The sequence below is a fragment of the Salvelinus alpinus genome, chromosome 1 (genome assembly GCF_045679555.1).
Source record: "Salvelinus alpinus chromosome 1, SLU_Salpinus.1, whole genome shotgun sequence".
Taxonomy (NCBI): domain Eukaryota; kingdom Metazoa; phylum Chordata; class Actinopteri; order Salmoniformes; family Salmonidae; genus Salvelinus; species Salvelinus alpinus.
In genome coordinates this window covers 1,672,470-1,689,969 of record NC_092086.1, presented here as the reverse complement: position 1 = coordinate 1,689,969, position 17,500 = coordinate 1,672,470, and the positions used below count along the sequence as shown (strand labels likewise).

The 17,500-nt window shown below is 41.5% G+C and overlaps 1 protein-coding gene across 1 annotated transcript in view; it reads right to left on the bottom strand.

Annotated features, from left to right (window-relative positions):
• The window catches only part of myo15aa (myosin XVAa), a 229,483-nt gene that overhangs the window by 130,240 nt on the left and 81,743 nt on the right, over positions 1 to 17,500 (bottom strand). Inside the window, exons 18-20 of the mRNA XM_071343551.1 lie at positions 15,980 to 16,057; positions 13,734 to 13,888; positions 10,439 to 10,484 (exon numbers count right to left, since the gene is read on the bottom strand). Of these exons, the coding sequence (XP_071199652.1) occupies positions 10,439 to 10,484; positions 13,734 to 13,888; positions 15,980 to 16,057 (279 nt within the window). The remainder of the gene's footprint in view (positions 1 to 10,438; positions 10,485 to 13,733; positions 13,889 to 15,979; positions 16,058 to 17,500) is intronic.

The following is a 17,500-nucleotide window of genomic DNA, read 5'->3' as shown; positions in this document are numbered from 1 at the left end:
AATATCACTGTTAAACTGTGATGTGGAGACCTACCTTCTGACTGTCTGGCTTAATGCAGCGTACCAACAATATCACTGTTAAACTGTGATGTGGAGACCTACCTTCTGACTGTCTGGCTTAATGCAGCGTACCAACAATATCACTGTTAAACTGTGATGTGGAGACCTACCTTCTGACTGTCTGGCTTAATGCAGCGTACCAACAATATCACTGTTAAACTGTGATGTGGAGACCTACCTTCTGACTGTCTGGCTTAATGCAGCGTACCAACAATATCACTGTTAAACTGTGATGTGGAGACCTACCTTCTGACTGTCTGGCTTAATGCAGCGTACCAACAATAACACTGTTAAACTGTGATGTGGAGACCTACCTTCTGACTGTCTGGCTTAATGCAGCGTACCAACAATATCACTGTTAAACTGTGATGTGGAGACCTACCTTCTGACTGTCTGGCTTAATGCAGCGTACCAACAATATCACTGTTAAACTGTGATGTGGAGACCTACCTTCTGTCTGTCTGGCTTAATGCAGCGTACCAACAATATCACTGTTAAACTGTGATGTGGAGATCTACCTTCTGTCTGTCTGGCTTAATGAAGCGTACCGACAATATCACTGTTAAACTGTGATGTGGAGACCTACCTTCTGTCTGTCTGGCTTAATGCAGCGTACCAACAATATCACTGTTAAACTGTGATGTGGAGACCTACCTTCTGACTGTCTGGCTTAATGCAGCGTACCAACAATATCACTGTTAAACTGTGATGTGGAGACCTACCTTCTGTCTGTCTGGCTTAATGCAGCGTACCAACAATATCACTGTTAAACTGTGATGTGGAGACCTACCTTCAGTCTGTCTGGCTTAATGCAGCGTACCAACAATATCACTGTTAAACTGTGATGTGGAGACCTACCTTCTGTCTGCCTGGCTTAATGCAGCGTACCAACAATATCACTGTTAAACTGTGATGTGGAGACCTACCTTCTGACTGTCTGGCTTAATGCAGCGTACCAACAATATCACTGTTAAACTGTGATGTGGAGACCTACCTTCTGTCTGTCTGGCTTAATGCAGCGTACCAACAATATCACTGTTAAACTGTGATGTGGAGACCTACCTTCTGTCTGCCTGGCTTAATGCAGCGTACCAACAATATCACTGTTAAACTGTGATGTGGAGACCTACCTTCTGACTGTCTGGCTTAATGCAGCGTACCAACAATATCACTGTTAAACTGTGATGTGGAGACCTACCTTCTGACTGTCTGGCTTAATGCAGCGTACCAACAATATCACTGTTAAACTGTGATGTGGAGACCTACCTTCTGACTGTCTGGCTTAATGCAGCGTACCAACAATATCACTGTTAAACTGTGATGTGGAGACCTACCGTCTGTCTGTCTGGCTTAATGCAGCGTACCAACAATATCACTGTTAAACTGTGATGTGGAGACCTACCTTCAGTCTGTCTGGCTTAATGCAGCGTACCAACAATATCACTGTTAAACTGTGATGTGGAGACCTACCTTCTGTCTGTCTGGCTTAATGCAGCGTACCAACAATATCACTGTTAAACTGTGATGTGGAGACCTACCTTCTGACTGTCTGGCTTAATGCAGCGTACCAACAATATCACTGTTAAACTGTGATGTGGAGACCTACCTTCTGACTGTCTGGCTTAATGCAGCGTACCAACAATATCACTGTTAAACTGTGATGTGGAGACCTACCTTCTGACTGTCTGGCTTAATGCAGCGTACCAACAATAACACTGTTAAACTGTGATGTGGAGACCTACCTTCTGACTGTCTGGCTTAATGCAGCGTACCAACAATATCACTGTTAAACTGTGATGTGGAGACCTACCTTCTGACTGTCTGGCTTAATGCAGCGTACCAACAATATCACTGTTAAACTGTGATGTGGAGACCTACCTTCTGTCTGTCTGGCTTAATGCAGCGTACCAACAATATCACTGTTAAACTGTGATGTGGAGATCTACCTTCTGTCTGTCTGGCTTAATGAAGCGTACCGACAATATCACTGTTAAACTGTGATGTGGAGACCTACCTTCTGTCTGTCTGGCTTAATGCAGCGTACCAACAATATCACTGTTAAACTGTGATGTGGAGACCTACCTTCTGACTGTCTGGCTTAATGCAGCGTACCAACAATATCACTGTTAAACTGTGATGTGGAGACCTACCTTCTGTCTGTCTGGCTTAATGCAGCGTACCAACAATATCACTGTTAAACTGTGATGTGGAGACCTACCTTCAGTCTGTCTGGCTTAATGCAGCGTACCAACAATATCACTGTTAAACTGTGATGTGGAGACCTACCTTCTGTCTGCCTGGCTTAATGCAGCGTACCAACAATATCACTGTTAAACTGTGATGTGGAGACCTACCTTCTGACTGTCTGGCTTAATGCAGCGTACCAACAATATCACTGTTAAACTGTGATGTGGAGACCTACCTTCTGTCTGTCTGGCTTAATGCAGCGTACCAACAATATCACTGTTAAACTGTGATGTGGAGACCTACCTTCTGTCTGCCTGGCTTAATGCAGCGTACCAACAATATCACTGTTAAACTGTGATGTGGAGACCTACCTTCTGACTGTCTGGCTTAATGCAGCGTACCAACAATATCACTGTTAAACTGTGATGTGGAGACCTACCTTCTGACTGTCTGGCTTAATGCAGCGTACCAACAATATCACTGTTAAACTGTGATGTGGAGACCTACCTTCTGACTGTCTGGCTTAATGCAGCGTACCAACAATATCACTGTTAAACTGTGATGTGGAGACCTACCGTCTGTCTGTCTGGCTTAATGCAGCGTACCAACAATATCACTGTTAAACTGTGATGTGGAGACCTACCTTCAGTCTGTCTGGCTTAATGCAGCGTACCAACAATATCACTGTTAAACTGTGATGTGGAGACCTACCTTCTGTCTGTCTGGCTTAATGCAGCGTACCAACAATATCACTGTTAAACTGTGATGTGGAGACCTACCTTCTGTCTGTCTGGCTTAATGCAGCGTACCAACAATATCACTGTTAAACTGTGATGTGGAGACCTACCTTCTGTCTGTCTGGCTTAATGCAGCGTACCAACAATATCACTGTTAAACTGTGATGTGGAGACCTACCTTCTGTCTGTCTGGCTTAATGCAGCGTACCAACAATATCACTGTTAAACTGTGATGTGGAGACCTACCTTCTGACTGTCTGGCTTAATGCAGCGTACCAACAATATCACTGTTAAACTGTGATGTGGAGACCTACCTTCTGACTGTCTGGCTTAATGCAGCGTACCAACAATATCACTGTTAAACTGTGATGTGGAGACCTACCTTCAGTCTGTCTGGCTTAATGCAGCGTACCAACAATATCACTGTTAAACTGTGATGTGGAGACCTACCTTCTGTCTGCCTGGCTTAATGCAGCGTACCAACAATATCACTGTTAAACTGTGATGTGGAGACCTACCTTCTGACTGTCTGGCTTAATGCAGCGTACCAACAATATCACTGTTAAACTGTGATGTGGAGACCTACCTTCTGTCTGTCTGGCTTAATGCAGCGTACCAACAATATCACTGTTAAACTGTGATGTGGAGACCTACCTTCTGTCTGCCTGGCTTAATGCAGCGTACCAACAATATCACTGTTAAACTGTGATGTGGAGACCTACCTTCTGACTGTCTGGCTTAATGCAGCGTACCAACAATATCACTGTTAAACTGTGATGTGGAGACCTACCTTCTGACTGTCTGGCTTAATGCAGCGTACCAACAATATCACTGTTAAACTGTGATGTGGAGACCTACCTTCTGACTGTCTGGCTTAATGCAGCGTACCAACAATATCACTGTTAAACTGTGATGTGGAGACCTACCGTCTGTCTGTCTGGCTTAATGCAGCGTACCAACAATATCACTGTTAAACTGTGATGTGGAGACCTACCTTCAGTCTGTCTGGCTTAATGCAGCGTACCAACAATATCACTGTTAAACTGTGATGTGGAGACCTACCTTCTGTCTGTCTGGCTTAATGCAGCGTACCAACAATATCACTGTTAAACTGTGATGTGGAGACCTACCTTCTGTCTGTCTGGCTTAATGCAGCGTACCAACAATATCACTGTTAAACTGTGATGTGGAGACCTACCTTCTGTCTGTCTGGCTTAATGCAGCGTACCAACAATATCACTGTTAAACTGTGATGTGGAGACCTACCTTCTGTCTGTCTGGCTTAATGCAGCGTACCAACAATATCACTGTTAAACTGTGATGTGGAGACCTACCTTCTGACTGTCTGGCTTAATGCAGCGTACCAACAATATCACTGTTAAACTGTGATGTGGAGACCTACCTTCTGACTGTCTGGCTTAATGCAGCGTACCAACAATATCACTGTTAAACTGTGATGTGGAGACCTACCTTCTGACTGTCTGGCTTAATGCAGCGTACCAACAATATCACTGTTAAACTGTGATGTGGAGACCTACCTTCTGACTGTCTGGCTTAATGCAGAGTACCAACAATATCACTGTTAAACTGTGATGTGGAGACCTACCTTCTGTCTGTCTGGCTTAATGCAGCGTACCAACAATATCACTGTTAAACTGTGATGTGGAGAAATACCTTCTGACTGTCTGGCTTAATGCAGCGTACCAACAATATCACTGTTAAACTGTGATGTGGAGACCTACCTTCTGTCTGTCTGGCTTAATGCAGCGTACCAACAATATCACTGTTAAACTGTGATGTGGAGACCTACCTTCAGTCTGTCTGGCTTAATGCAGCGTACCAACAATATCACTGTTAAACTGTGATGTGGAGACCTACCTTCTGACTGTCTGGCTTAATGCAGCGTACCAACAATATCACTGTTAAACTGTGATGTGGAGACCTACCTTCTGACTGTCTGGCTTAATGCAGCGTACCAACAATATCACTGTTAAACTGTGATGTGGAGACCTACCTTCTGTCTGTCTGGCTTAATGCAGAGTACCAACAATATCACTGTTAAACTGTGATGTGGAGACCTACCTTCTGACTGTCTGGCTTAATGCAGCGTACCAACAATATCACTGTTAAACTGTGATGTGGAGACCTACCTTCTGACTGTCTGGCTTAATGCAGCGTACCAACAATATCACTGTTAAACTGTGATGTGGAGACCTACCTTCTGACTGTCTGGCTTAATGCAGCGTACCAACAATATCACTGTTAAACTGTGATGTGGAGACCTACCTTCTGACTGTCTGGCTTAATGCAGCGTACCAACAATATCACTGTTAAACTGTGATGTGGAGACCTACCTTCTGACTGTCTGGCTTAATGCAGCGTACCAACAATAACACTGTTAAACTGTGATGTGGAGACCTACCTTCTGACTGTCTGGCTTAATGCAGCGTACCAACAATATCACTGTTAAACTGTGATGTGGAGACCTACCTTCTGACTGTCTGGCTTAATGCAGCGTACCAACAATATCACTGTTAAACTGTGATGTGGAGACCTACCTTCTGTCTGTCTGGCTTAATGCAGCGTACCAACAATATCACTGTTAAACTGTGATGTGGAGATCTACCTTCTGTCTGTCTGGCTTAATGAAGCGTACCGACAATATCACTGTTAAACTGTGATGTGGAGACCTACCTTCTGTCTGTCTGGCTTAATGCAGCGTACCAACAATATCACTGTTAAACTGTGATGTGGAGACCTACCTTCTGACTGTCTGGCTTAATGCAGCGTACCAACAATATCACTGTTAAACTGTGATGTGGAGACCTACCTTCTGTCTGTCTGGCTTAATGCAGCGTACCAACAATATCACTGTTAAACTGTGATGTGGAGACCTACCTTCAGTCTGTCTGGCTTAATGCAGCGTACCAACAATATCACTGTTAAACTGTGATGTGGAGACCTACCTTCTGTCTGCCTGGCTTAATGCAGCGTACCAACAATATCACTGTTAAACTGTGATGTGGAGACCTACCTTCTGACTGTCTGGCTTAATGCAGCGTACCAACAATATCACTGTTAAACTGTGATGTGGAGACCTACCTTCTGTCTGTCTGGCTTAATGCAGCGTACCAACAATATCACTGTTAAACTGTGATGTGGAGACCTACCTTCTGTCTGCCTGGCTTAATGCAGCGTACCAACAATATCACTGTTAAACTGTGATGTGGAGACCTACCTTCTGACTGTCTGGCTTAATGCAGCGTACCAACAATATCACTGTTAAACTGTGATGTGGAGACCTACCTTCTGACTGTCTGGCTTAATGCAGCGTACCAACAATATCACTGTTAAACTGTGATGTGGAGACCTACCTTCTGACTGTCTGGCTTAATGCAGCGTACCAACAATATCACTGTTAAACTGTGATGTGGAGACCTACCGTCTGTCTGTCTGGCTTAATGCAGCGTACCAACAATATCACTGTTAAACTGTGATGTGGAGACCTACCTTCAGTCTGTCTGGCTTAATGCAGCGTACCAACAATATCACTGTTAAACTGTGATGTGGAGACCTACCTTCTGTCTGTCTGGCTTAATGCAGCGTACCAACAATATCACTGTTAAACTGTGATGTGGAGACCTACCTTCTGTCTGTCTGGCTTAATGCAGCGTACCAACAATATCACTGTTAAACTGTGATGTGGAGACCTACCTTCTGTCTGTCTGGCTTAATGCAGCGTACCAACAATATCACTGTTAAACTGTGATGTGGAGATCTACCTTCTGTCTGTCTGGCTTAATGAAGCGTACCGACAATATCACTGTTAAACTGTGATGTGGAGACCTACCTTCTGTCTGTCTGGCTTAATGCAGCGTACCAACAATATCACTGTTAAACTGTGATGTGGAGACCTACCTTCTGACTGTCTGGCTTAATGCAGCGTACCAACAATATCACTGTTAAACTGTGATGTGGAGACCTACCTTCTGACTGTCTGGCTTAATGCAGCGTACCAACAATATCACTGTTAAACTGTGATGTGGAGACCTACCTTCTGACTGTCTGGCTTAATGCAGAGTACCAACAATATCACTGTTAAACTGTGATGTGGAGACCTACCTTCTGTCTGTCTGGCTTAATGCAGCGTACCAACAATATCACTGTTAAACTGTGATGTGGAGACCTACCTTCTGACTGTCTGGCTTAATGCAGCGTACCAACAATATCACTGTTAAACTGTGATGTGGAGACCTACCTTCTGTCTGTCTGGCTTAATGCAGCGTACCAACAATATCACTGTTAAACTGTGATGTGGAGACCTACCTTCAGTCTGTCTGGCTTAATGCAGCGTACCAACAATATCACTGTTAAACTGTGATGTGGAGACCTACCTTCTGACTGTCTGGCTTAATGCAGCGTACCAACAATATCACTGTTAAACTGTGATGTGGAGACCTACCTTCTGACTGTCTGGCTTAATGCAGCGTACCAACAATATCACTGTTAAACTGTGATGTGGAGACCTACCTTCTGTCTGTCTGGCTTAATGCAGAGTACCAACAATATCACTGTTAAACTGTGATGTGGAGACCTACCTTCTGACTGTCTGGCTTAATGCAGCGTACCAACAATATCACTGTTAAACTGTGATGTGGAGACCTACCTTCTGACTGTCTGGCTTAATGCAGCGTACCAACAATATCACTGTTAAACTGTGATGTGGAGACCTACCTTCTGACTGTCTGGCTTAATGCAGCGTACCAACAATATCACTGTTAAACTGTGATGTGGAGACCTACCTTCTGACTGTCTGGCTTAATGCAGCGTACCAACAATATCACTGTTAAACTGTGATGTGGAGACCTACCTTCTGACTGTCTGGCTTAATGCAGCGTACCAACAATAACACTGTTAAACTGTGATGTGGAGACCTACCTTCTGACTGTCTGGCTTAATGCAGCGTACCAACAATATCACTGTTAAACTGTGATGTGGAGACCTACCTTCTGACTGTCTGGCTTAATGCAGCGTACCAACAATAACACTGTTAAACTGTGATGTGGAGACCTACCGTCTGTCTGCCTGGCTTAATGCAGCGTACCAACAATATCACTGTTAAACTGTGATGTGGAGACCTACCGTCTGTCTGTCTGGCTTAATGCAGCGTACCAACAATATCACTGTTAAACTGTGATGTGGAGACCTACCTTCTGACTGTCTGGCTTAATGCAGCGTACCAACAATATCACTGTTAAACTGTGATGTGGAGACCTACCTTCTGTCTGTCTGGCTTAATGCAGCGTACCAACAATATCACTGTTAAACTGTGATGTGGAGATCTACCTTCTGTCTGTCTGGCTTAATGAAGCGTACCGACAATATCACTGTTAAACTGTGATGTGGAGACCTACCTTCTGTCTGTCTGGCTTAATGCAGCGTACCAACAATATCACTGTTAAACTGTGATGTGGAGACCTACCTTCTGACTGTCTGGCTTAATGCAGCGTACCAACAATATCACTGTTAAACTGTGATGTGGAGACCTACCTTCTGTCTGTCTGGCTTAATGCAGCGTACCAACAATATCACTGTTAAACTGTGATGTGGAGACCTACCTTCAGTCTGTCTGGCTTAATGCAGCGTACCAACAATATCACTGTTAAACTGTGATGTGGAGACCTACCTTCTGTCTGCCTGGCTTAATGCAGCGTACCAACAATATCACTGTTAAACTGTGATGTGGAGACCTACCTTCTGACTGTCTGGCTTAATGCAGCGTACCAACAATATCACTGTTAAACTGTGATGTGGAGACCTACCTTCTGTCTGTCTGGCTTAATGCAGCGTACCAACAATATCACTGTTAAACTGTGATGTGGAGACCTACCTTCTGTCTGCCTGGCTTAATGCAGCGTACCAACAATATCACTGTTAAACTGTGATGTGGAGACCTACCTTCTGACTGTCTGGCTTAATGCAGCGTACCAACAATATCACTGTTAAACTGTGATGTGGAGACCTACCTTCTGACTGTCTGGCTTAATGCAGAGTACCAACAATATCACTGTTAAACTGTGATGTGGAGACCTACCTTCTGTCTGTCTGGCTTAATGCAGCGTACCAACAATATCACTGTTAAACTGTGATGTGGAGACCTACCTTCTGACTGTCTGGCTTAATGCAGCGTACCAACAATATCACTGTTAAACTGTGATGTGGAGACCTACCTTCTGTCTGTCTGGCTTAATGCAGCGTACCAACAATATCACTGTTAAACTGTGATGTGGAGACCTACCTTCAGTCTGTCTGGCTTAATGCAGCGTACCAACAATATCACTGTTAAACTGTGATGTGGAGACCTACCTTCTGACTGTCTGGCTTAATGCAGCGTACCAACAATATCACTGTTAAACTGTGATGTGGAGACCTACCTTCTGACTGTCTGGCTTAATGCAGCGTACCAACAATATCACTGTTAAACTGTGATGTGGAGACCTACCTTCTGTCTGTCTGGCTTAATGCAGAGTACCAACAATATCACTGTTAAACTGTGATGTGGAGACCTACCTTCTGACTGTCTGGCTTAATGCAGCGTACCAACAATATCACTGTTAAACTGTGATGTGGAGACCTACCTTCTGACTGTCTGGCTTAATGCAGCGTACCAACAATATCACTGTTAAACTGTGATGTGGAGACCTACCTTCTGACTGTCTGGCTTAATGCAGCGTACCAACAATATCACTGTTAAACTGTGATGTGGAGACCTACCTTCTGACTGTCTGGCTTAATGCAGCGTACCAACAATATCACTGTTAAACTGTGATGTGGAGACCTACCTTCTGACTGTCTGGCTTAATGCAGCGTACCAACAATAACACTGTTAAACTGTGATGTGGAGACCTACCTTCTGACTGTCTGGCTTAATGCAGCGTACCAACAATATCACTGTTAAACTGTGATGTGGAGACCTACCTTCTGACTGTCTGGCTTAATGCAGCGTACCAACAATAACACTGTTAAACTGTGATGTGGAGACCTACCTTCTGTCTGTCTGGCTTAATGCAGCGTACCAACAATATCACTGTTAAACTGTGATGTGGAGACCTACCTTCTGACTGTCTGGCTTAATGCAGAGTACCAACAATATCACTGTTAAACTGTGATGTGGAGACCTACCTTCTGACTGTCTGGCTTAATGCAGCGTACCAACAATATCACTGTTAAACTGTGATGTGGAGACCTACCTTCTGTCTGCCTGGCTTAATGCAGCGTACCAACAATATCACTGTTAAACTGTGATGTGGAGACCTACCTTCTGACTGTCTGGCTTAATGCAGCGTACCAACAATATCACTGTTAAACTGTGATGTGGAGACCTACCTTCTGTCTGTCTGGCTTAATGCAGCGTACCAACAATATCACTGTTAAACTGTGATGTGGAGACCTACCTTCTGTCTGTTTGGCTTAATGCAGCGTATAAACGATGGGTTGCACCTGTCAAGAGAAGGAGAAAGATTCAGTGACAATAACTCTACCTCCTCATTTCCCTCTCATCTTGTCCCACCTCTCCTCCTCCCTTTAATAATAATAACACCTCTCCTCCTCCCTTTAATAATCTCCTTCTTCCCTTTAATAACACCTCTCCTCCTCCCTTTAATATTAATAATAATAATAACACCTCTCCTCCTCCCTTTAATATTAATAATAACAACACCTCTCCTCCTCCCTTTAATATTAATAATAATAATAACACTTCTCCTCCTCCCTTTAATATTAATAATAATAATAACACCTCTCCTCCTCCCTTTAATATTAATAATAATAACACCTCTCCTCCTCCCTTTAATATTAATAATAATAATAACACCTCTCCTCCTCCCTTTAATATGAATAATAATAATAACACCTCTCCTCCTCCCTTTAATATTAATAATAACAACACCTCTCCTCCTCCCTTTAATATTAATAATAATAATAACACCTCTCCTCCTCCCTTTAATATTAATAATAATAATAACACCTCTCCTCCTCCCTTTAATATTAATAATAATAACACCTCTCCTCCTCCCTTTAATATTAATAATAATAATAACAGCTCTCCTCCTCCCTTTAATATTAATAATAACAACACCTCTCCTCCTCCCTTTAATATTAATAATAACAACACCTATCCTCCTCCCTTTAATATTAATAATAACAACACCTATCCTCCTCCCTTTAATATTAATAATAATAACACCTCTCCTCCTCCCTTTAATATTAATAATAATAATAACACCTCTCCTCCTCCCTTTAATATTAATAATAATAACACCTATCCTCCTCCCTTTAAAATTAATAATAATAATAACACCTCTCCTCCTCCCTTTAATATTAATAATAATAATAACACCTCTCCTCCTCCCTTTAATATTAATAATAATAATAACACCTTTCCTCCTCCCTTTAATATTAATAATAATAACACCTCTCCTCCTCCCTTTAATATTAATAATAACAACACCTCTCCCCCTCCCTTTAATATTATTAATAATAACACCTCTCCTCCTCCCTTTAATATTAATAACACATCTCCTCCCTTTAATATTAATAATAATAATAACACCTCTCCTCCTCCCTTTAATATTAATATTAATAATAACACCTCTCCTCCTCCCTTTAATATTAATATTAATAACAACACCTCTCCTCCTCCCTTTAATATTAATAATAATATTAACACCTCTCCTCCTCCCTTTAATATTAATAATAATAACAACAACTCTCCTCATCCCTTTAATATTAATAACAACACCTCTCCTCCTCCCTTTAATATTAATGACAACAACTCTCCTCCTCCCTTTAATATTAATAATAATAACAACACCTCTCCTCCTCCCTTTAATATTAATAATAACACCTCTCCTCCTCCCTTTAATATTAATAATAATAACACCTCTCCTCCTCCCTTTAATATTATTATTAATAATAACACCTCTCCTCCTCCCTTTAATATTAATAACACATATCCTCCCATTAATATTAATAATAATAATAACACCTCTCCTCCTCCCTTTAATATTAATAATAATAACACCTCTCCGCCTCCCTTTAATATTAATAATAATAATAACACCTCCCCTCCTCCCTTTAATATTAATATTAATAATAACACCTCTCCTCCTCCCTTTAATATTAATATTAATAACAACACCTCTCCTCCTCCCTTTAATATTAATAATAATAATAACACCTCTCCTCATCCCTTTAATATTAATAATAATAACAACACCTCTCCTCCTCCCTTTAATATTAATAACCACACCTCTCCTCCTCCCTTTAATATTAATAACAACACCTCTCCTCCTCCCTTTAATATTAATAATAATAACAACACCTCTCCTCCTCCCTATAATATTAATAAAAAAATAACACCTCTCCCTCTCCCTTTAATATTAATATTAATAATAACACTTATCCTCCTCCCTTTAATATTAATAATAATAATAACACCTCTCTTCCTCCCTTTAATATTAATAATAATAACACCTCTCCTCCTCCCTTTAATATTAATAATAATAATAACACCTCTCCTCCCTTTAATATTAATAATACTAATAACACCTCTCCTCCTCCCTTTAATATTAATAATATTAATAACACCTCTCCTCCTCCCTTTAATATTAATAATAACAACACCTCTCCTCCCTTTAATATTATTAATAATAATAACACCTCTCCTCCTCCCTTTAATATTAATAATAATAACACCTCTCCTCCTCCCTTTAATATTAATAATAATAATAACACCTCTCCTCCTCCCTTTAATATTAATAATAATAATAACACCTCTCCTCATCCCTTTAATATTAATAAGAACAACACCTTTCCTCCTCCCTTTAATATTAATAATAATAATAACACCTCTCCTCCTCCCTTTAATATTAATAATAATAATAACACCTCTCCTCCTCCCTTTAATATTAATAATAATAATAACACCTCTCCTCCCTTTAATATTAATAATAATAATAACACCTCTCCTCCCTTTAATATTAATAATAATAACACCTCTCCTCCTCCCTTTAATTTTAATAATATTAATAACACCTCTCCTCCTCCCTTTAATATTAATAATAACAACACCTCTCCTCCCTTTAATATTATTAATAATAATAACACCTCTCCTCCTCCCTTTAATATTAATAATAATAACACCTCTCCTCCTCCCTTTAATATTAATAATAATAATAACACCTCTCCTCCTCCCTTTAATATTAATAATAATAATAACACCTCTCCTCATCCCTTTAATATTAATAATAATAACACCTCTCCTCCTCCCTTTAATATTAATAATAATAATAACACCTCTACTCCTCCCTTTAATATTAATAATAATAATAACACCTCTCCTCCTCCCTTTAATATTAATAATAATAATAACACCTCTCCCCCTTTAATAATATTAATAACACCTCTCCTCCTCCCTTTAATATTAATAATAATAATAACACCTCTCCTCCCTTTAATATTAATAATAATAATAACACCTCTCCCCCTTTAATAATAATAATAACACCTCTCCTCCTCCCTTTAATATTAATAATAATAATAACACCTCTCCTCATCCCTTTAATATTAATAATAATAACACCTCTCCTCCTCCCTTTAATATTAATAATAATAATAACACCTCTCCCCCTTTAATAATAATAATAACACCTCTCCTCCTCCCTTTAATAATATTAATAATAATAACACCTCTCCATCTTGTCTACCAGTTCCAGTAGTGACAGGGTGAACTTGGTGGAGACGGTGGGGGGCTGGTGTCTCCGGGTCACCGTGCTGCTCTTCCTCCCATGACCTCTATGCTGACCTACGACCTCCGCGTGAACCAGGAAGAGGTTGGCCACCATCTGGAGAACACACAATAGATTTAGATAGACATTACACATTTGTATCTGCCCCATTATGACGTCTGTGAGAGCATGGGCAGCACCATTGAGGCCATCTCCATTTAGAAGTAGTCCATTTTCTTCTTCTTCTTCTACTACTATGAGTTGAGTAATATGAGTAAACTACTATGAGTAAACAAACTGAAAGGGTGCATACTGCCCATTTGTTAACAAGAAATGTGTGGAGTGGTTGAAAAACAAGTTTTAATGACCTAAGTGTATGTAAACTTATGACTTCAACTGTATGTGGCAGGACTGAGAAGCTCAGTTCTGGTGACTTTTAAAGGGAAATTCTACTCCACAATTAAAGAAAATAAACCATCTCCAGAAATGGGCCCAGTAACATATTGGTAGAAATCATGTTCATTATTATACATATATTGGACCATTCATCTAGCCTATAGTCAATATTATCAGATGTGCTGTTAGCAATAAGCATTATCACCTGCAGTCCAACTGATTTATCAGATGTGCTGTTAGCATTATCACCTGCAGTCCAACTGATTTATCAGATGTGCTGTTAGCATTATCACCTGCAGCCCAACTGATTTATCAGATGTGCTGTTAGCATTATCACCTGCAGCCCAACTGATTTATCAGATGTGCTGTTAGCATTATCACCTGCAGCCCAACTGATTTATCAGATGTGCTGTTAGCATTATCACCTGCAGTCCAACTGATTTATCAGATGTGCTGTTAGCATTATCACCTGCAGCCCAACTGATTTATCAGATGTGCTGTTAGCAATAAGCATTATCACCTGCAGTCCAACTGATTTATCAGATGTGCTGTTAGCAATAAGCATTATCACCTGCAGTCCAACTGATTTATCAGATGTGCTGTTAGCATTATCACCTGCAGCCCAACTGATTTATCAGATGTGCTGTTAGCAATAAGCATTATCACCTGCAGTCCAACTGTCCTACCTTGTTCTTGCTGTGGCTGAACAGATCGAGAACCTGCTGTCCAACCTGGTCGTAGTTCTAACCCCTAACCTCTAACCCCTAACCTCTAACCCCTAACCCCTAACCTCTAACCTCTAACCCCTAACCCCTAACCTCTAACCCCTAACCTCTAACCCCTAACCCCTAACCTCTAACCTCTAACCCCTAACCCCTAACCTCTAACCTCTAACCTCTAACCCCTAACCTCTAACCCCTAACCTCTAACCCCTAACCTCTAACCCCTAACCTCTAACCTCTAACCCCTAACCTCTAACCCCTAACCCCTAACCTCTAACCCCTAATCTCTAACCCCTAACCTCTAACCCCTAATCTCTAACCCCTAATCTCTAACCCCTAATCTCTAACCCCTAACCCCTAACCTCTAACCCCTAACCCCTAACCTCTAACCCCTAATCTCTAACCCCTAACCCCTAACCCCTAATCTCTAACCCCTCCTACCTTGTTCTTGCTGTGGCTGAACAGATCGAGAACCTGCTGTCCAACTTGGTCGTAGTTCTAACCTCTAACCCCTAATCTCTAACCTCTAACCTCTAACCCCTCCTACCTTGTTCTTGCTGTGGCTGAACAGATCGAGAACCTGCTGTCCAACTTGGTCGTAGTTCTAACATCTAACCCCTAACCTCTAACCCCTAACCCCTAACCTCTAACCCCTAATCTCTAACCTCTAACCTCTAACCCCTCCTACCTTGTTCTTGCTGTGGCTGAACAGATCGAGAACCTGCTGTCCAACCTGGTCCTAGTTCTAACCTCTAACCCCTAACCTCTAACCCCTAATCTCTAACCCCTCCTACCTTGTTCTTGCTGTGGCTGAACAGATCGAGAACCTGCTGTCCAACCTGGTCGTAGTTCTAACCCCTAACCTCTAACCCCTAACCTCTAACCCCTCCTACCTTGTTCTTGCTGTGGCTGAACAGATCGAGAACCTGCTGTCCAACCTGGTCGTAGTTTTAACCTCTAACCCCTAACCTCTAACCCCTAACCCCTAACCTATAACCCCTAACCCCTAACCTCTAACCCCTAACCTCTAACCCCTAACCCCTAACCTCTAACCCCTAACCTCTAACCCCTAACCTCTAACCCCTCCTACCTTGTTCTTGCTGTGGCTGAACAGATCGAGAACCTGCTGTCCAACCTGGTCGTAGTTCTTATCCAGAAACTTGTGAACCTACAGAGAGATGACAGAAGGTATAGAGCAGGAAGAAACCATATTGTAAAGCCATTTACTGTAGGATCTGTTTTGGTCTGTTGTGTGTTTGGTGTGTTTGGTCACATTTACTGTGTTGTGCATTATGGGATGTTTTGACTTGTTTTTGGCATGATTGGTAGAAGTTTTCCATGACAGAGGACACTATACAGTGTGTTTGGTCACATGTATATAGTTTAGGTAGCCAGGTGAGAGGAGAGTGAACTCTGAGTGTTAGTTCTTTAGGAAGAGAACTCTGAGTGTTAGTTCTATAGGAGGAGAACTCTGAGTGTTAGTTCTATAGGAGGAGAACTCTGAGTGTTAGTTCTATAGGAGGAGAACTCTGAGTGTTAGTTCTATAGGAGGAGAACTCTGAGTGTTAGTTCTATAGGAGGAGATCTCTGAGTGTTAGTTCTATAGGAGGAGAGCTCTGAGTGTTAGTTCTATAGGAGGAGAACTCTCAGTGTTAGTTCTATAGGAGGAGAACTATTATTGTTAGTTCTATATGAGGAGAACTCTGAGTGTTAGTTCTATAGGAGGAGAACTCTGAGTGTTAGTTCTATAGGAGGAGAGCTCTGAGTGTTAGTTCTGGTAAGGAGGAGAACTGAGTGTTAGTTCTATAGGGGGAGAACTCTGAGTGTTAGTTCTTTAGGAGGAGAACTCTGAGTGTTAGTTCTATAGGAGGAGGGTTAGTTCTATAGGAGGAGAACTCTGAGTGTTAGTTCTATAGGAGGAGAACTCTGAGTGCTAGTTCTATAGGAGGAGAACTCTGAGTGTTAGTTCTATAGGAGGAGAACTCTGAGTGTTAGTTCTAGTAAGGAGGAGAACTCTGAGTGTTAGTTCTATAGGAGGAGAACTCTGAGTGCTAGTTCTAGTAAAGAGGAGAACTCTGAGTGTTAGTTCTATAGGAGGAGAACTCTGAGTGTTAGTTCTATAGGAGGAGAACTCTGAGTGTTAGTTCTATAGGAGGAGAACTCTGAGTGTTAGTTCTATAGGAGGAGAACTCTGAGTGTTAGTTCTATAGGAGGAGAACTCTGAGTGTTAGTTCTATAGGAGGAGAACTCTGAGTGTTAGTTATATAGGAGGAGAACTCTGAGTGTTAGTTCTATAGGAGGAGAACTCTGAGTGCTAGTTCTAGTAAAGAGGAGAACTCTGCGTGTTAGTTCTATAGGAGGAGAACTCTGAGTGTTAGTTCTATAGGAGGAGATCTCTGAGTGTTAGTTCTATAGGATGAGCACTCTGAGTGTTAGTTCTATAGGAGGAGAACTCTGAGTGTTAGTTCTATAGGAGGAGAACTCTGAGTGTTAGTTCTATAGGAGGAGCACTCTGAGTGTTAGTTCTATAGGAGGAGATCTCTGAGTGTTAGTTCTATAGGAGGAGAACTCTGAGTGTTAGTTCTATAGGAGGAGAACTCTGAGTGTTAGT